The sequence below is a fragment of the Heterodontus francisci genome, chromosome 5 (assembly GCF_036365525.1).
Source record: "Heterodontus francisci isolate sHetFra1 chromosome 5, sHetFra1.hap1, whole genome shotgun sequence".
NCBI classification, from domain to species: Eukaryota; Metazoa; Chordata; class Chondrichthyes; order Heterodontiformes; family Heterodontidae; genus Heterodontus; species Heterodontus francisci.
The window spans coordinates 139,364,645-139,385,641 of record NC_090375.1 but is presented as its reverse complement, the minus strand read 5'-3'; the positions used below and the strand labels follow the sequence as shown (position 1 = coordinate 139,385,641).

Sequence of the window (20,997 nt, the reverse complement as noted above, 5' to 3'; positions counted from 1 at the left end):
GTAAGCACGTTGAACAATTTCTAGTTTCTTGAGAGTCCAATAAAGAAAACCTTGGTAAATACAGGGGCTATTAATATGATGGGTGCATTATGCACTGAAGTGCATTGACTGTCCACTCCTTAGAAAATCAGGCATGGATGCCAGAGGGCGTCAATATATCTGAGGCAGTTTGCAAACCCAAATGTGGGGTAAATGCAAAAGGTCTAGAAGTCCGTACACAAGTTGTGTGTTATTCCTAATTAATCACCTCACTTTTATGAATCTTGACAGTCTGTTCTTAATATATAGGAATGCCATGTAGCACTCCAGCCACAACATTTACATAGAATATACAGCACTGAAAATCCAGCGCAAGCAGTCCATGTTGACATTTATGCTCCACAGAAGCCTCCTCTCATCCTTTCTCATCTAGCTCTATCAGCAGATCCCTCTGTTCCCTTTTCCCTCATTAGCTTATCTAGCCCTCCTTAGATGCATCTATACGATTTGCCTCAACCTTTTCCTGTGGTCGTGAGTTCCACATTCTCATCACTCTTTTGGTAAAGAAGTTTCTTCTGAATTCCTTATTTGATTTCTTAGCGACCATTTTATTTTGATGGCCTCTAGTTTTGCTCTTCCCACAAGTTGAAATCCTCTCTCTGAGAAAAGAGATCCAGTTTGTTCAATCTTTCCTGATGGATAAAGCCTTGTATTTCTGGTATCATCCTTGTAAATCATTCTGTACCCACTCCAGTGCTTCTGTATCCTTTTTATAATATAGTGAGCAGAACTGTACACAGTACTCTCTGTGAGATCTAAACAATGCTCAATACAAGTTAGTATAAGTACTATTTATTTTTCAGTCCGATCCCTTGAGAAATAAACCCTCGTGCTTGGTTTGCTTTTCTATGGCCTTATTAACTTGTCACTATTTTTCGTCATTTGTGTATTTGTACTCCCAAATCCTTTTGCTCCTCTACCCCAGTTAGATTCTTATGTTCCAAGTAATATGTGACCTCCTCAATTTTCTTACCAAAATGTAATACTTCACGCTTAAATGTGTTGAAATTTATTTACTAATTAATGTCTTCTTGTAATTTGTTGCCATCTTCTTCATCATTGACTATTGTCACCAATTTGGTGGCATCCTCAAACTTGGAAATTGTGTTGTTGATTCCAAATTCTATATCATTAGTATAAATTGTGAACCATAATGGTCTTAGCACTGATCCTTGTGGCACTCCACTTTTTATGCTCTCCTACCCTTTGCCTCTACTCTCTGCTTTCTGTCTTGCTAGCTATCCATTTTGATACTTGTCCCCCAACTCCACCTGCTCTGAACTTATTCATTAGACTATTATGTGACACCTTATCAAAAGACTATTGGAAATCTAGATTTATTACATCTACTGCATTACCCATGCCTACTCTCTTCAAAGAATTCAATGAGATTGTTCAAGCAGGACTTTTCCTTTTGAAATCTATGCTGACTATTTATTATTATATTTTCAGTTTTTAGATTTTTTTTCCTACCACCAATGTTAAGCTGACTGGTCTGTAATTCCCTGGACATGGTCTTCTTAAATATAGGTATAATGTTAGCTATGCCCCAGACCTCTGGCTTTACACTTTTTTTTTATAACAAGTTACTAAATATGTATAATGGTGCATCTACTAACTTCTCTAGGTTCTTTGAAAATGCATGGATACAATCTGTTCAGACCAAGGTTTTATTCTCTTTGACTTTGATTAATTTATTTAAAATGCTCCTCTTATTATTTTAAATGCAGTTATATCATTTCCAATCTCATCCTCTTATGTCATGTCTGCCTGATCCTTAGTAAATACTGAAGCAAAGTAATTATTTAATATTTCTGTCACTTCATTATTGCTGCCTGTGATGTTATCCTGTCCATCCCTTTGTGGTCCAATTCCCGTCCTGGCTTTCCTTTTTTTATATGCCTGTAGAATATTTTACTGTTTTGTTTTATGTTTTAATTTCATAGCTCCTCTTTGCCTTCATAATTGTTATTTTTTGACTGCACTCCAAATTCTTTCGTATTCTCCTTGTTTGCTTTTACCTGCTATCCATGTACTCAGTGTACGCCTCTTTCCTTGCTTTCAATTTTGTGTCTTTATTCATCCATGGTGTCTCATTCGTGTCTAGTTTATGCTTGTTTTTTTAGTGGAATATATTTTTCCTGGATTCTGTTGAACACCATTTTAAATGTTTCCCATTTCTGTTCTACATCATTTGATGTTGAATCGGAGATTGCCATTATAATTTTAAAAGGAATTTGGGGGCATCTTTGATTCTGTGCCACGAAATTCAACTAAATGATGGAATGATTCAAAAATATGAGGAGCATGTAATAAGCTGGTTATATGACACTTTGGTCATTTTGGAGCAGGATCATTGCTGGGCTGGCGTGCTTGGCTTGTTATTCATTTTCAGGAAATTGTCAGTGACAGTTGATCCATAAAAAAAAGGCAGCAGTCAACCTGTTTTTATGTGTAAATCCCCTGGTTATTTATTGTGATTAATGAAAACATTAGATAACTTGAATTTTGTTTAAAAAGAGCAGAAATTGGATGATTCTGGAGTTAAGAATGGTGCCACAGGGAGGATTGAGTTACAAGACAGATAAACATATACAAGGAATTAAACCTTATGAAGATTTGCACAACATTGCATTAACATAGTTTGTAGGGATAAGAATGTGCCTGTAGCTATAGATTATTCTGGTTTCAGCAAGAATTAACTTCATTTTTGTGCTCAGTCCAAAGAGAAAATAAGGCAACAAAAATGGCATGAGATTGTTGTGTGAAGCATTTACATTTAAACTGACTTTATTAATCCTTTTTAGAATATTTTTTTCTTTTTTTTAATCACTAAAGTTAATTAGGTCACATAATTAATGATCTTGAAATGCCCTCTAATGCTATGTGGAGTTTTCTGTTTTCCATCATTTGGGGCAGTGTTTGGTATCTGGTGGAAAAACAAATTAACTAACCCGTGGTATATTACTAAGATTTCAATTGTATGTGCATTTGCAAAAAAGTACAAATGTGAGCAGCAAATTTACTGTACATCTGCATTTTGCGAAATAATTTCTTTAAAACAAACTAAAGCTATTCAAAGATTCCCTTTCTGACAATGAATATTTAAAATGGTGGTTCTGCCTTTCTACCCTACATTTACAATGATACTTCTCAGTACAAGGATGTTTAATCTTCTGGAGCTGGTGGTTTGAACCAAGCATCTAAACTAATGAATGGGCCACATATGATTACGCAGAAATGCAAGCGATCATTCTCACACAAAGTCAGACCCACATACACGCACACAAAATAATATACAAAAAGCAAGACCTCCATACACAGAAATCCAAACTCCTGATGCATGCTAAAAGTAAGACCATCATACAACAGTAAGATCTCCATATTAAAAACAGTGAAACTGCAATGTACAAAAATAGCAAAACCCTCATTTTCAAAGAAATTAGGAGCACCCCATGCAAAAAAGAACACAATGCCCTTCTCAATCTTTTCCTCCATTTCCTCCTCGTCCCCCACACATTGTTTCGACTTTTTCTACAATATTCGGCCCCTTCACTGAAGCTTGAAATTTTGAAACTTCAGCTCTTTAAAGTTTCTCGATCTGGAGGATTGGTGATTGGTGTAAAAAGGCTGATCCCTGGTTAATCAAAATTCACTAATCAGGGGACAGCCTTTTCCAATGTTCCTGGCCTGGGGACTTGAAGGAGCTGAAGTTGAAATTGGCTTTGTGTACGTGTGCACTGGGAAGAAGGGAATTTACAAAAGTTTTGTAGTCTGGGTCAAAGGAGCTCATGGGCCTTATTTTGTCAGTGAGCCACACCTGAGCTACCTATGCCTGAGAGTAAACGAGAGTCATCCGCCGACTTAAAAGTCAGTGGCAAACCTGCTTCCGCCTGGCCTTTTGCAGTTCCCTGGCCTTTAATTGTTCTGAGGCAGGACTTTCACCTGCTTGAGGCAGGAAGTCCAGCTTAATGGAGCTGCTGGCCAATCTGCGGGCCAGCAGCTCTTAGTCCCAGCAACACCACCGGGAGTGGTAGCCACTGCTGGGACTGCAGCCCAGTTTCGCAAAGATGATGTCGGGGAGCCTCGGAACCAAGGTAAGTTTTGTTGCCTCGCCGGGGGTGATCGGTCGGGTCCCGGTGAGGTAAGGGTGGTTGATTGGGGGGACGGGGGGCATGTTGGGGGTTGAGGCAGTGGGGGCACAGGGTGCCCGATCATGAGGGCCCTCTCCCCTAGACTGTCAGAGAGCCACCTGTTTTAGTCAGGCAGCTTTTCTCAGGCTTGGGCCGCCCGACTAGCCATAGGTAAAATCCCCGTGGCAGCAGCAGAGGCCCTTAAGTAGCCACTTAAGGGCCTTGATTGACCTGGGGTGGGCGGGCCATCTTTCGCTGCTGCCATCCTGCGTAAAGTGGCGGTGGAGGCAGAGGGGGTCAGGAAGAACCCTCGAGCCTCCCACTCCATTTTATGTCCCCCCCACCACCTTCCTGCTCTTTGGGGGGTGTAAAATTCCTGCCAATGAAATAGAATCACCCAGCCAGTGTTCTCGTAGCCTTAAAATAAAAGCAAAATACAGCAGATGCTGGAAATCTGAAATAAAAACAAGAAATGCTGGAAATACTCAGCAGGTCCGGTAGCATCTGTGCAGAGAGAAGCAGAGTTAACGTTTCAGGTTGGTGACCCTTCTTCAGAACAGTTCTGAGGAAGGGTCACTGACCTGCAACATTAACTCTGCTTCTCTCTCCACAGATGCTGCCAGACCTGCTGAGTATTTCCAGCATTTCTTGTTTTTCTTTCTTCATAGCCCTGTTCTGAAACAATTTTCATCCCCTTTTGTAAATATATTGGGGGATAGGACAACAAAACAATGACAATAATTTACATTTATATAGCACCTTTTACACAACTAATTGTTCCAAAGCACTTCACAGAAGGAATAATGGGCAATTGACCAGGAAGTAGATGAGAAATGAAGGGTAGGACTACCAATGTTATGCAAGCAATAATGGATACCTTAAATAAATTACAAGATAGTAATGTTATCAAAAGTTGAAAAGTTGAAAAGAGTTGTGAACGGAGAACAAAGTTGAAGACCATTCATCATCAGCTGAACTCCAAATTGAATGAGTGCCTTAAATTTTGAGGTATTTGTTCGTATTGATGCCATATAAGGAATCTATAATGAAAAAGAAACAAGTTAATATTTGGGTTCAGAATGTTCATCAAAGCATGTTTTTCATTTCAGATTCACAACATTTGTAGATGTTTAATTTCTTATCTGAGGCTGCTTTTTAAATTGATTTTAGTGCACTTCAGTACAAAGGCCATTTCTTTGATGTGCAGGTTTACCTATGTCATTTCAAGTTGAAAGTAATGTTGTCTGATGTTTAGATAAAGAATGTTGGTAATTTTATGATACAGGAACTAGAAAGAAACATGTTATATTAAAAGGCCCGTGGTACTTTAAAAACAATAGGTTATGCAGCAGGTACAGTTCAAAGACCAGCAAATATATTACTGTGTGATGTGGCTGCATAATTCATCAGCATTGCAGGTGCCAGCGAATTACGTAAGCAGCACTATACCATTTGTTTCTTGACACTCTTCATCTTCGATGGACATTTTGTTTATCAATAGCAAATCTGTATCATTGGTGGTCTTTAAAGTGTTTTAGAACAATGTTTTCAGATACACATTGGGGGTAACTTTCAACATTGGCTGGGGCAGAAACTGGTAGTACCAGATCAGGTGTCTTTTACACACCTGACTCGGTTTCTTTTCCATCATGTTCCATGCTCGACTGATGGCTCTGTCATTTTTTTAAAATATTAATTTATTAACCTTGTATCACTTCAAATGATAGCAACGTAAACAATAAAAAAAAATTCTGATGGTTGCTCCTAGGTTATATCTAATAAGAGAACTAAGTATTAGTGAGATGGAAGCACAAAGCCACTGTCCAGTCGAGTAAATAAGTTTCTGATATATGGGTATTCAGCATCTTTTCAAATCTTTATCTGCTTGAGAATAACCGAATATGATATTTGTAAAAAAAAATGTGGCTATTGTATTCCTGCACAACTGCTGCTCATCCTGGTCCTATTGTATCCTTTTCCAGCAGCGAGCTCTCCCAACTTCTAGTTTTCCTCTGGTTCCTTTTCCATACAATTTGCTTTACATGTTATCTCTTTTCAAACCTTTTGTCAGTTTTGAGAAAAATAACTCAGTGAAAGATTTGAAAAGATACAGAATTTAAGAATAGCCGTAAATAAGTTATCCCTAAACAGCCTAGTTTTGACTAGTCAGTCAAAAGTTACATTGATTATCTACTTGGGTTGAAGATTGTCTTCTCTAGTATGATGGATGATCAAGGATTAGGGTAGTTGATTTGGGTTATGATCAAAGGTAATAACTTTAAAAACACTATTCATGATCCCTTCTGTGCATATTTGTAAATATTTCTAAAATTCTGTTGAGATTTTAAGGATTTCAGATTGTTGGTCAATATGTTTCTCCTAGCAATCAGCTGTGGTCATCCTGGAAATCCAGTTTATGGGAAAACTTCTGGAAATGGTTTCAATCTCAACGATGTTGTAACATTTTCTTGCAACACTGGATATGTGATGGACGGGACAGCCAGAGCCCAGTGTCAGGCAAACAGACAATGGAGCCAATCCATACCAATATGTAGAGGTAAGTGCACAATATCGTGGAGGTTAGTGCCTGATATTGTAATAACTTGCAATGCAAAAATAAACTATACTCATAGCTAATATATAAGTAAACATAGCGTTGCTATGGATTTCATTGTGGTATTGAGGTTTTTTATATTACTGAATTCCAATTCACCATATTTTGTACATTATCTACAAGTCTGCAGCAGACATTGTTAATATTTACACCAAGGTGAGGATCCATGTTGCTTGTTCCCTTCAGCGGCCTACCTCTGTCACTTGTTTCCTTCAGCGGCCTACTTCTGTCGCTTGTTTCCTTCAGCGGCCTACTTCTGTCGCTTGTTTCCTTCAGCGGCCTACCTCTGTCACTTGTTTCCTTCAGCGGCCTACTTCTGTCGCTTGTTTAAATTAAAGATCATGTGCTATTCTGATGAATGAATTGCATAATGAAATAATCACCTAAAATTTCCAGTGGATGGCAGCGTTTTTCCTGATCATTTGATGTAACCTCAACAGAAGTTGGGCAGAAACCCTGGAGAAATGGCATAAACAGATATTTCACCAGGATTTCCACCAACCTTTTGCCAAAGTTATGCCTGGAGGATGTGGAACCCCTAAGAAATTCTGCCCCATTGTGTTTTTTCAATTAGTCACATAATGTGCAGTCTCTTTTTTTGATGTTCATGCATCTATTTTAAATATAAAATTGGATCGTGTTTTACTTGAAGAACATCTGATACTTTGTCTATTTGTTTTGAAACTAAGTTCACCTTGTCTCAGACTTATCAAACAAATGAATTGGGAAAACAAGTTATGAAAGGGAGTAGAGTTAAATGCAACATGCAGATCAAGTCTCAGGGTTTTAGGTAAAATAAACCACAGTATAATGCTGACTATATAATGATCAGGCATGAGAGGCTAAGTAACGATGGCTGTGAAGGAGCGATTTATTTTGTGTAGCCTGCAAACTAAATATTTGGAGCATCTGGCACAGACTTTTGTATGTTGGGTGCAAGTGGTGGGAATTCAGGCAGGTGCACTCCACAATTTTCTCCCCTTCATTATGATGGACAGCAAATTGTGGGAGGAACTTGACCAAATTCCCGTTATGTGCTCCTGGTGAGCAAACTTTGCCACCGGTGGCACTGAAGATGAAATTTTGACCCCACAAGTTTGAAAGATATATCCTAATAGTTCATCACATTTGTTTAGCATTTCGTTTAAGAGTTGAAAGCCATTTTTACTTTGTTCATTTCTGAATTCTGAAAGGCACACTGGTTGGGCTAAGTAAGAAGTTGCACAGTGATGCACATCGCTATAATATATGAAGTAGGTCAATACTGGCACAGAAGAAATCTTTGAAGGCTGATCTTTACTGTTTTTCAATTCCAAAGAAAAGACAAATGCATAATACTTTCTTATAGATAATTAACAGCTCCTGTCACTGGTTTAAAAATATTAAATTATAATGGTGAATAAATGGAACATACAAGGTATCCATCAAACCAATGTTGTCCAAATAAATTAATGCTAAAAAAACATTCTTGCCGAGATATAATCAGCAACATTTCATGCTGCTGATTTGCATGCAGAGGCTGTATCACAAACTGTTCCTGATAATTATTTTTTTTTCATTTAAAATATACTGAATTATCCAACTATTTTAATGAAGTATTGTAAATAGCACAGCAAAGTCGGAATTTAATGCTAAAAGGTGGAAGTAGCAATTTAAATTATACAACTTTGAATTAAGAGGGGATATCTAGCTCAGATTGTACGAAATATATAAATAGTGGAACAATTCTGCAGCGACATACAGAGAACCCTTGAAATTAGTGATTGATAATTCACCTATAATTGTAAAGACCAGAGTTGTGTGTTCAATGGTGATATTAATTTTTACTTTTTAATGGAGACCTCCCTGTACTTTAGCAATGGGATTTGTCCCCATGCTGCTTTTATTAGTTTGATCTTTATTTGATATCTGCTTAAAGGGAAGGGAGGTGTCGGGAAATGTTTACTTTCAAGGTACGCCTCACTGTCGCCAGCTTTTCAGATTCTCTTTCCTCTGAAACCTAGAGATAAGAGCCACCTCGATCTCAGAGTGGCCCCATTTATTTTGGTGGGATTTGAACTTCAAACTTGCTTGAATTAATCTGGGACAGTCCAACCCTGGGGAGAAAGCACTGTTAATCAGGCACTACTGAGGTCAGTCAGGTAGAATGTTGTTTCTGGAGTCAAGTAACTATGGATTTTCTGCAGTGCCAGCCCGTTCTGAAATGAACAGAGATATTCAAGGATGCAAAATCTCTCCCTTCCCCAATCAGTGGCACGATCAGATGGCCAATTGACAGTTGTCCTTGAGCAAATCAGATGCTATAGTAATGGCAAAAAATATACTGTGCTACTCGGCTTCACTTCAATTTGAAACAATGTCTGCAATGGTAAAACCCTGAATATAACCTTCCCTTGTCATTCAATGGTGAAATGTTAGTTGATGGTGAGCATATTCTTAATACAGTTCTGAAAATAAAATCACAGAACTGCTCGGTTTGTCAGAAATCTAAAGCTATATTTAACATGCCTCACTTTAAATTTTTTTGATTTTACTGGTTAGTGGTAAACTGCTCTGATCCTGGAATTCCTGCAAATTCCATCCGGGAAAGTAAGATAGAATATGGAAATTTCACCTTTGGCTCGATGGTATTCTATGACTGCAACCCTGGATATTCTTTGTTTGGATCTTCTGTGCTCACTTGCCAGTCCAACGGGTACTGGGATAAGCCGTTGCCTGAATGTACATGTATGTATGTTTAATTTGTATGTGCATCTTATTTAATGTGATAAAATTAAATAAATAACAAAGACATTCTATGGTAAATCACTCTATATTTCCATTGATTGTATTTAGATTAGGGAAGCTTAGTTGACAACATGTAACACTTAATTCATTCATATAGCATTTCATTGTCAGCTGTTTAAATGGGAATGTTAAACTGGATGATTTCCTTTGTTAAGCTAGCTGATTGAGGAATATTATACAAATGTGATAAGCATTCATCAACTAATATCAAAGACAGTAATTTCTAGGCTGAAATCTTGTTTATTTCATAACCTGACATATGGCTGCAAGCATAGACTTTGTTTTTTTGACATGTAACAAAGTAAGGGGAATATATTGTTTTTTTTATCTCTTTCAAATAGTGGTTGACTGTGGCCATCCTGGCATTCCTCCAAATGCAATTTTATCTGGTGATAAATACACATTTGGGGCAACTATTCACTACTCCTGTGTCGGCAAAAGGCTTCTTATTGGCCCGTCAATGCGTACCTGCCAGATGAATGGACATTGGAGTGACACCATGCCTCACTGTTCCGGTATGATTAATAGATGTACTATCTGAACTTGAATCAGCATTGAATGGCTTCAACCTCAGTTGACTCTATACAATGAGCATGCCATGTTTTGGTTGGCGCCTTTCATTCTGAAACATGCAGAGTGTGTTTTTGGGTTAGATGATTGGGTTGCAGTTCTATCAGAGAAACTACAAATCATAATATTGTACCAACATATTTCACTTACGTTGGACTGTAAGTAAATATTTAACTCCATTTTATTGTGTCATCAAACATGGGATGCCTTAATTAGCAACATGGACATTTCAAATACATCTTTCAGACAAACATTTTGGAAATTCACATTATGTCAAAACATCTTTGCACATAAATGCTTACTGCCTGGTAAAAATTGAAGTAGGGGATTGTGTTTAATTCACTCGACCCCTTTGACCACTGCTAGGTGATGTCTTGACAAAGCTAATTTCTAAAAGATTTAGCATCACAAATCCATTTACCACTTTAATGTTCTCCTTCTTTGTATTAATTTCTTAACTGTTAATCTGTGTTCTGTAAACCCTTTACCTTAGTGAACAATTTGATTCATTATATCAAATATAATGATGGGTGCTCCGCTTTCCTCCCACATGCCAAATACTTGCAGGTTGATAGGTAAATTGGCCATTATAAATTGCCCCTAGTATAGGTAGGTGGTAGGGAAATATAGGGACAGGTGGGGATGTGGTAGGAATATGGAATTAGTGTAGGATTAGTATAAATGGGTGGTTGATGGTCGGCACAGACTCGGTGGGCCGAAGGGCCTGTTTCAGTGCTGTATCTCTAAATAAAAAAAAAATAAATAAAAAATAAATCCATTCATAATTTCCCAAGCTTCAATGAGATCTGCTCAGTCATTTTTTTTGAAAAACAAGCTTAAATTTCTTATCCTTATCTCATATCTTAAATTCCCATTACCTGAAATGATTTTAGTTACTCATCTCTGTATCATCTTAAAAGCAACAAAATCCTTCCTTTGATTAGGTGACAAGTATTCGACAGTGCTCCCTGAGGCCTCTGATCAATGACTTAGCAAAAAATACAATGGGCGCAAAATCCTCAGATCTTCTCTGCTCCTGACCCAGCCACAGTATCTTAGGTCAGGACAGGGTCATCCATCTTAGACATATTCAGCAAGCATGCATGCCAGTATGGACATAACTTGACCGTCTGCTGGAGGGGGTGGTGATGGGAGGAAGAATTGGTGCCTGACAGTAATGACCTGGGTGGAGGTGCACTTGCTTAAAGTTTTTCTTACTTATTGGCAATTAGGCTTTTGTATAGAAGGGCTGATCTGAAATGCTGCTTCTGACAGCTGTCTGGAGTGTCCAGAGCATGACACAGGTCAGAACAGATGTACCACATTTGCAACATTCCAAGGGTTTGGACACCGATTTCTTTCTGGTATTCAGATTGTTGGGTACTGGAGGAATTTAGGGCCAGCCCTGTTTGATTTGTGCTCCCTTTCTGTGCTAATGGAACCCAGTGCTTTATTTGCTATTTTTTTGCTGCAGTTCAGTATCGATGTAGAATCCTGGAAAAACTGTTTCTAAAATCTAAGCATATATATAAACTGTATTACATCATGTTAATAGTGTCTTCAAAAAATGTTCCAACAAGTTAGTTCAGCATGAACTAGCTCCCCCAATGGATTAGATGTTTAAGGCAGTAAGTATTTGAACCAATAGACAAGGGAGAGTTGAGATTTGACCTTCAGTCTGTGCTGCATCCACAGCTTTCATCTGTGGCAGCTATAGGAGCATGGAACTATTGGCCTCGGTTAGTCATTATCCTTTAAAAGTTACAATTATCAAAATGGTCACCCAGTAGACTGTCCGTGGGATAGATGTTAAGATTACTATTATTGACCGGATTGACATTTAATGAAATAATAAAGTTTATAGTAGCTGTTTTCTTATCTTAAGGAATCTCTCCCGAACTTAGGAAACTGAAATGTCACTTATAGCTCTACTGATTATTGTCCCCATTTCCTTTAGGATTTGAGGGTGAAAGTTGTTTTGGGCCAAGAACTTGTTATGTTTGAAGAACATTTATCCTTTGTTTTTGATACACTGTGTAGCTGCTCTCCTTTTGCCCTCTTTACCAGAGGGTTAATTTCACTATTGTTGCTATTGGAACAACTACATTAAAAAAACACAGATGGGCCAGGATCTTCCCCGCGGGCTTCAGAACCCTGCTATAATGGTCAAATAGGGATCAGAAGCCCGCACTGTGAGGGGAGCAGTCACCCGGCTGTGATTCTTCTCAAATTGGTCAGAGGGCAGGCTCATTGTCCAATTAAGGCAGGTGGGCTCTTGAAGTTGGAGGGCCAATTAGAGGCCCTGCAACACTGAAGAAGCAGTAGGCTGTCATTTCACTTGAGTAAGAGAGAGGGTACCCTAAGATGCAGGTGCTTCCCTCCAACTTTTTTAAATTTTAAATTAAAAAATGGCTTCAGCAGCTGGACCACCATTGTGGAGGGAGTTCAGCAGTCGGACTACCATTGTGGAGGATCCCCTCCACAACGCAGCCTGTGGCTGCAGCTGAAGCCAAGCAGGCAGGGAGGGCCTCTAAGCCTGCCTTGAGCGCTGGCTTTCCTGGTCTGCCTCCAGGCAGTTATACTGTTCCCCGATGCCTCCAGGGAGCTGGAGGCCGACTGGAAAATCCTAGTCAACCTCCGACAATAGGCCTAAATGGTGGCCTGGCTGCTGAACTCCCTCCACAATGGTGGTCCGGCTACTGAAGCCATTTTTTAATTTAAAGTAAAGAAAAGTTGGAAGGAGGGCACCTCCATCTTAGGGTGTCTTCTCTCTTACTTAAGTGAAACGACAGCCTAGTGCTTCTTCAGTGCTTCTTCAGTGCTTCAGGGCCTCTAATTGGCCCTCCAGCTTCGAGAGCCCACCTGCCTTAATAGGCCTATAACGAGGTCAATTGACTACCCACTGCTTGCGGGCAGGTGGCCCTGCTGCTCCCCCATCCCGCTTCCAGGAAAATGGCCTGTGGGCAGGTTGGGGCCAGGGAACCAGCACGCCGACTGGCGCCGTGAATATATGAGCTTACTCACCTCCCTACTTGCCATCATCGGGGTCTAAAAATTCAGCCCCATGTTAGTATGAACATGTTAAGTATTCATAAAGGAAGTTCACTGGTCAAAAATTCTATCCTGATATCTAACTTAGGCAATTTTCCTTCCTCACGACATATGAAGCTTTTATTTTAAGTGGAACATCTCCTAATAGGAACATAGAAGCAGGAGTAGGCCATTCAGCCCATCAAATGTGCCCCGCCATTCAGTATAATCATGCTGATCTTCCACTTCAATGCCTTTTTCTCACACTATCCTCATCCCCTTATGTCATTAGTATTTAGAAATCTGTCAATCTCTGCTTTAAACATACTCAATGACTGTTCTTCCACAGCGCTCTGAGGTAGAGAATTCCAAAGATTCACAACCCTCTGAGTAAAGAAATTTCTCCTCATCTCTGTCCTAAGTGGTTTCCTCCTTATTTTGAAATTGTGTCCCCTGGTTCGAGACTCCCCAACCAGGGGAAACATCTTAGCTGCACCTACCCTGTCTATCCCTTTAAGTATTGTGCAGGTTTCAATGAGATCACCTCTCATTGTTTGGAACTCTAGAGAATACAGGCCCAGTTTCCCCAATCTCTCTTCATAGGACAGTCCCGCCATCCCGGGAACAAGTCTGGTGAACTCCCTCTATGGCAATAATATCCTTCCTAAGGTAAGGGGACCAAAACTACACACAGTACTCCAGGTGTAGTCTGACCAAAGTTCTATACAATTGAAGCAAGACTTCACTACTCCTGTACTCAAATCCTCTTGTGATAAAGGCTAACATACCACTAGCCTTCTTAATTGCATGCTTCACCCGCATGTTAGCTTTCAGTGACTTATTGACAAGGACACCCAGGTCCCTTTGTACATCGACACTTTCTAATCTCTTACTATTTAAGAAATACTCTGCACATCTGTTCCTCCTACCAAAGTGAATAACCTCACATTTTTCCACATTATATTCCATCTGCCACGTTCCAGCCCACTCACTAAGTCTGTCCAAATCCCTTTGAAGCCGCTTTGCATCTTCCTCACAACACACATTCCCACTTAGTTTTGTGAACTTGGAAACACTACTTTTGGTCCCCACATCCAAATCATTGATATATATATTGTGAACAACTAGGGCCCAAGCACTGATCCCTGTGGTACCCCACTAGACACAGCCTGCCAACGCGAGAATGACCCGTTTATTCCTACTCTCTGCTTTCTGCCTGTTAACCAATCTTTAATCCATGCCAGTATATTACTTCCTATCCCATGTGCTTTAATTTTGTAAACCAACCTCCTGTAGGGGATTTTATGAAAAGCCTTCTGAAAATCCAAGTATACCACATCCACCAACTCCTCATTATCAATTCTATTAGTAACAAACAAAGTGCAAATTGCAAGCTGAGTGTGGAGATTCGAGTTTGGTGATTGGGGATTTTAAGTGTTGTTATCTTTATAAAAATCTAGTTTGCAGTTAGCATTTAACTGGGATTTAATCTCTAGATAAAGTAGAGTTAAGTAGGGTTAAGAAATAAAGTAAGTTTCTTACAGTCTTAGGCAGGAATTAGCAGGCTCTACTGCAGAGTAGCTGATTAGTTAAGTAGCTGACCAGTCAAATCTGGTTGCTGCGGTTTCAGCTTCGAAAGGTATAAATACAGTGGTCTGGGTGCAGCCTGAAAATGGAGTGCAGACTGCAAGCTGAGTGTGGAGATTTGAGTTTGGTGAGTGGTGAGTTCAGTGAAGGGGGGAGGAGGTCCTCCATTTTTCTACTTTTATTCATACTTTTTTAAGCCTCTAGTATTTGGTTCCTGCTTCAGTGCAGTGGAAGAAGGTGTTTGGTGAGTACCTAGTAATCTATTCTACTTATAATAAAGGTATGGCAGGGAAGCTCTGTCGAGTGGAATATACATCCTGTCATATGTGGGAAGTCATGGACACACCACATGTTCTAGACAAACACACCTACAGGAAGTGTCACCAGCTGCAGAAACTTGAGCTCTGAGTTTCGGAACTCGAACGGCGGCTGGAGTCACTGTTGTGCATCCACAAGGCAGAGGACTTCCTGGATAGCACGTTTGGGGAGGTGGTCACACCGCAGTTTAGAAATATGTAGGCAGGTAGGAAATGGGCAGTCTAAGAGAACCAGGCAGGGAGTGCAGGAGTCCCCTGAGATGATCTCACTTGCTAATCGTTTTTTCATTTTGGATACAGTTGAGGGTGATGGTTCCTCAGAGGAGTGCAATCAGAGCCAGGTTTGTGGCACCACAGGTGGCTCAGCTGCACAAGAGGGGAGGAAGAGGAGTGGAAGAGCAGTAGTGATGGGGGACTCGTTTGTTAGGGGAACAGACAGGCATTTCTGCGACAGGAAACGTGACTCAAGGATGGTGTGTTGCCTCCCTGGTGCCAGGGTCAAGGATGTCACGGAGTGGCTGCATGACATTCTTTCTGATGGAGAGTGAACAGCCAGAGATCTTGGTTCACATTGGTACCAATGAGCTAGGTAAGAAGGGGGATGAGGTCCTGAAAGCAGATTTTAGGGAGCTAGGAAGGAGATTTAAAAGCAAGCCCTCAAAACAGTAATCTCAGGATTACTCCCAGTCCCACGTGCAAGTGAGCATAAGCAGTAGGAGAATTGAGCAATTGAACATGTGACTGGAGAACTGGTGTAGGAGGGGGGGCATCAGATTTCTGAGACATTGGGACCGGTTCTGGGGCCGGTGGGACCTGTACAAGATGGACGGGTTGCACCTTAGCAGGACTGGGACAAATATCCTCGTAGGGAGATTTGCTCTTGCTGTTGGGGAGGGTTTAAACTAAATTGTCAGGGGGATGGGAACCTGAGAGGGAGCTCTGATTGGAGGGAAGCAAAACTGGTAACTTGTCAGGGGTGTGGGAACCAGGCGCAAGTATTTGAGAGGAATACCAAGATGCACCTTATACTGGGGAGATAGATAGCACAAGAGTAGGGAATAGTACATTATTAGGTTGAGTTAGAGTAAGGGAGAAAGTCATAAAGTTGAATCGGGGTTAATATGCATGTATGTGAATGCATTGTGTGGTTAATAAGACTGTTAGGCCACACTTAGAATATTGCGTGCAATTCTGGTCGCCACACTACCAGAAGGATGTGGAGGCTTTGGAGAGGGTACAGAAGAGGTTTACCAGGATGTTGCCTGGTCTGGAGGGCATTAGCTATGAGGAGAGGTTGGATAAACTCGGATTGTTTTCACTGGAACGACGGAATGGAGGGGCGACATGATAGAGGTTTACAAAGTTATGAGCGGCATGGACAGAGTGGATAGTCAGAAGCTTTTTCCCAGGGTGGAAGAGTCAGTTACTAGGGGACATAGGTTTACGGTGAGAGGGGCAAAGTTTAGAGGGGATGTGCAAGGCAAGTTCTTTACACAGAGGGTGGTGAGTGCCTGGAATTTGCTGCCGGGGGAGGTGGTGGAAGCAGGTACGATAGCGACGTTTAAGAGGCATCTTGACAAATACATGAATAGGATGGGAATAGAGGGATACGGTCCCCGGAAGTGCAGAAGGCTTTAGTTTAGGCAGGTATCAAGATCGGCGCAGGCCTGGAGGGCCGAATGGCCTGTTCCTGTGCTGTACTGTTCTTTGTTCTTGACTGGTGAGGGACAGGCGCAGATTGCATATGGAAATATGATGTGGTGGCTACAACAGAGGTCTGTCTCAAAGAAGGGCTGGACTGGGTGTTAAATAGTCCTGCATACAAGGTGCTCAGGAAAGATAGGAAAGGGAAAAAAAGGGGAGGGGTGGGGGTATTGATTAAGGAGACCATTGCAATGCTGGAGAAAAAGGATGTCCCAGAGGGGTTGATGACAGAATCAATTTGGCTAGAGCTAAGGAACAAAAAAGGTGTGGTACATTGCTCGTTGTTGTCTATAGGCTACCAGCTACTGGGAAGGACATGGAGGAACAAATTTGCAAGGAAATTACACAAAGCTGCAAAAATTATAGGGTCGTTATGGGGGACTTTAATTATTCAAATATAGACTGGGATAATATTAGTGTAAAGGGCAGTGAGGGACAAGAGTTCCTGGAGTGTGTTCAGGAAATTTTTCTACAACATTATGTTGCTAGTCCAATGCTAAGGAGTCGCTGCTGGACCTGGTTCTTGGGAATGAGGTAGGCTAAGTGGATCAAGTATCAGCAGGAGAGCATTTAGGGGATAGTGATCATAAGGATTAGTCTGACCATGAAAAGGACAAAGAGTAATCCAGGCAAAGAATAATTAACTGGGGGAAGGCCAACGTCAATGGGGTAAGAATGGAGCTGGGCCGAATAAATAGGAGTCAAAAGCTGGCAGGAAAAATGGTTGATGACTATTGGGTTACCTTCAAAGAAGAGATAGTTTGGGCACAGTCAAGGCATGTTCCCTCGAAAGGGAAAAGTAAAGCAAATAAATCCAGAGCTCTTTGGATGACAAAAGAGGTAGTGATTACGATAAAGAAGAAAAAGTGTGCTTTCCGAATGACAGGTAGAAAATACCAGGCTGAATATAGAAGGTCCAGAGGGTAAGTGAAAAAGAAAATAAGAGAAGCAAAGAGAGAGCATGAGAAGAGACTGACAGCTAGCATTAAAGGAAATCCCAAAGTTTTCTATAGACTTATAAATAGTCAAAGAGTGGTAAAAGGAATGGGGCCAATTAGGGACCAGAAAGGGGATTTATACATGGAGGCAGAGAGCATAGCATAGGTATTAAATGTCTTTACCAAGGAAGATGCAACCCACGCAATGTTGAAAGAGGAGGTAAGTCAGACACTGGATGGATTCAAAATTGATAAGGAGGAGGAATTAGATAAGCTATCTATACTTAAATTTGATAAAACACCAGGGCCGGATGAGATGCATCCAAGGATACTGAGGGACGTGAGGGTGGAAATTGCAGAGGCCCTGGCCATACTTTTTCAGTCTTCCTTTGACTCAGGGATGGTGTCAAAGGACTGGAGATTTGCAAACATTGCACCCTTGTTCAAAAAGGATGTGAAGATAAGCCCAGCAACTACAGGCCAGTCAGTTTAACTTCAGTAGTGGGAAAACTTTTTAAAAAAATAATTTGGGACAAAATCTAGAATCACATGGACAAATGTGAGTTAATTAAGGAAAGCCAGCATGGATTTCTTAAGGGAAAATCATGTTTAACTTACTTGCTGGCATTTTTTGAGGAGGTAACAGAGAGGGTTGATGAGGGCAATGCTGTTGATGTGGTGTACATGGACTTTCAGAAGGTGTTTGATACAGTGCCACACAACAGACTCGTGAGCAGACTTGTAGCTCATGGAATAAAAGGGACGGTAGCAAAATGGATACGAAATTGGCTGAGTGACAGGAAACAAAGAGTAGAGGTTAATGAATGTTTTTTTGGGCTGGAGGAAGGTTTGAAGTGGAGTTCCCCAGGGATCAGTGTTTGGACCCTTGCTCTTCCTGATATATATATTAATGACCTAAACCTTGGTATACAGGGCACAATTTCAAAGCTTACAGATGATACAAAACTTGGAAACATTATGAACTGTGAGGAGGATAGTGTAGAACTTCAAAAGGACATAGATAAGTTGGTGGAATGGGCAGACAGGTGGCAGATGAGTTTCAATGCTGAGAAATGTGAAGTGATTCGTTTGGTAAGAAGAACATGAAAAGATAATCTGAAATAAAGGGTATAATTCTAAAGGGGGTGCAGGAGCAGAGGGACCTAGGTGTATATGTGCATAAGTCATTGAAGGTGGCAGGTCAGGTTGAGAGTGCGGTTAATAAAGCATACAGTATCCTCGGCTTTATTAATAGAGGCATAGAGTACAAGAGCAGGGAAGTTATGTTGAGCTGTATAAGACACAAGTTCGGCCTTGGCTGGAGTATTGCATCCAATTCTGGGCACCGCATTTGAGGAATGACATGAGGGCATTGGAGAGAAAAGATTCACAAGAATGGTTCCAGGGATGAGGAATTTCAGTTATGAAGATAGATGGGAGAAGTTAGGACTGTATTCCTTGGAGAAGAGAAGGCTGAGAGGTGATTTGATAGAGGTATTCAAAATCATGAAGGGTCTGGACTGAGTACATAGAGAGAGACTATTCCCACTCATGAAAGGATTGAGAATGAGAGGGCACAGATTTAAATTATTTGGTAAGAGAAGCAAAACTGACATGAGGAAAAACTTTTTCACGCAGCAAGTGGTTAAGGTCTGGAATGTGCTGCCTGAGAACATGGTGGAGGCAGGTTCAATTGAAGCATTCAAAAGGGAATTAGACAGTTATATGAAAAAGAAGAATGTGCAGGGTTATGGGGAGAAGGCAGGGGTATGGAACTGAGGGAGTTGCTCTTTCAGAGAGCCGGTGCGGACACGATGGACTGAATGGCCTCCTTCTGCACTGTAACGATTCTGTGATTCTGAGAACAACCTCAAAAAAACTCCAACAAGTTCAGCAAACATGATTTCCCATTCATAAATCCATGTTGACTATGCCCAATCAGACCATTATTATCCAAATGTCCATTTATCACATCCTTTAGAATTTTCCCAATGACTGATGTAAGGCTAACAGGTCTGTGGTTCCTTGTTTTCTCTCTCCCTCCCTTCTTAAATAGTGGAGTGCCATTTGCGACTTTTCAATCTGCAGGAACTGCTCCAGAATCTATAGAATTTTGGACAATGATCACCAATGCATCCACCATCTCCATAGCTACCTCTTTCAACACTCTGTGATATAGAATATCAGGTCCTGGGGACTTATCAACCTTCAGCCCCATTACCTTTTCCAATACAACCTTCTTTCTAATACTAATATCCTTCAGTTCCTCATTCCCCCTAATCCCTTGGATCACTAATTCTGGGTGATTTCTTGTATCTTCGTCAGTGAAGACAGACACAAAATAATCATTTAGCTTCTCTGCCATTTCTCTATTCCCCATTATAAATTCTCCTGACTCTGCCTGTAATGGACCCACATTTGTCTTCGCCAAATGTTTCCTTTTTACGTACCTATAGAAGCTTTTACAGTTCGTTTTTATTTTTTTTGCTAGCTTAGATTCGTATTCTATTCTCCCTTTCTTTGTCAGTTTCTTCGTCCTCCTTTGCTGTATTCTAAAATCCTCCCAATCCTCAGGTTTACTACTATTTCTGGCAACTTTATAGGCCAGAACGTTACATCATAGGCCACAGTACACCTGTCTCCCACTGCTTCACAAACTGAGAAGTGCCTGTAATCCTCTTCATCTGCAATAAAGTATTGTTACGGGATGAGAGATGATTTGGATGGCTCCCCCTTTTTCACCGCTCGACTGACCAAAGACAGCTTGTTTAAAAAAAAGTTTCAACCACTGAGTGCTTTAATTGTTAGGAACAGACGAATGACAGGTTTTCTCATAAGTTTAAAAAAAAGATAAATGTTTATTGTTCAATACCTGAATATAAGTGACTACACTCACTCTCATACTCATGCAGATACACACACTTGAGAAAAGATTGTGATTATAAATGTAGCATGTGTTTAGCTCTTATGATTTCAAGAGTTCTCTATTACACTTGCTATTCCCCATGGTGAAGACGTGAAATGATACAGGGCTGTAATCCATTTTTGTTTGTCCAATGAAGAAAAGCTCTGGAGGTTTAGGAGGATGGATTCGCTGTTGTTTTATGTTCGCAGTAGTAGGTTTCTCTTGTTATATTCCAGTCGAGGTTCAATGGCGAAGCCCTGGTACGTTTCCTTAGGTGGAGAGATGAACTCAAGGTTCTGTCTGAGCAGCAAACTCTCATTAAAGTTGGTGGTCTTAGGCAGGATCTTTTCTCATCGTTGGCATAGATATTTTC

At 40.6% G+C, this 20,997-nt stretch overlaps 1 protein-coding gene across 1 annotated transcript in view; it reads left to right on the top strand.

Moving 5' to 3' along the window:
• csmd3b (CUB and Sushi multiple domains 3b) overlaps positions 1-20,997 on the top strand; it is a 2,327,439-nt gene that overhangs the window by 2,198,961 nt on the left and 107,481 nt on the right. Inside the window, exons 54-56 of the mRNA XM_068032163.1 lie at positions 6,556-6,729; positions 9,328-9,513; positions 9,915-10,088. Of these exons, the coding sequence (XP_067888264.1) occupies positions 6,556-6,729; positions 9,328-9,513; positions 9,915-10,088 (534 nt within the window). The remainder of the gene's footprint in view (positions 1-6,555; positions 6,730-9,327; positions 9,514-9,914; positions 10,089-20,997) is intronic.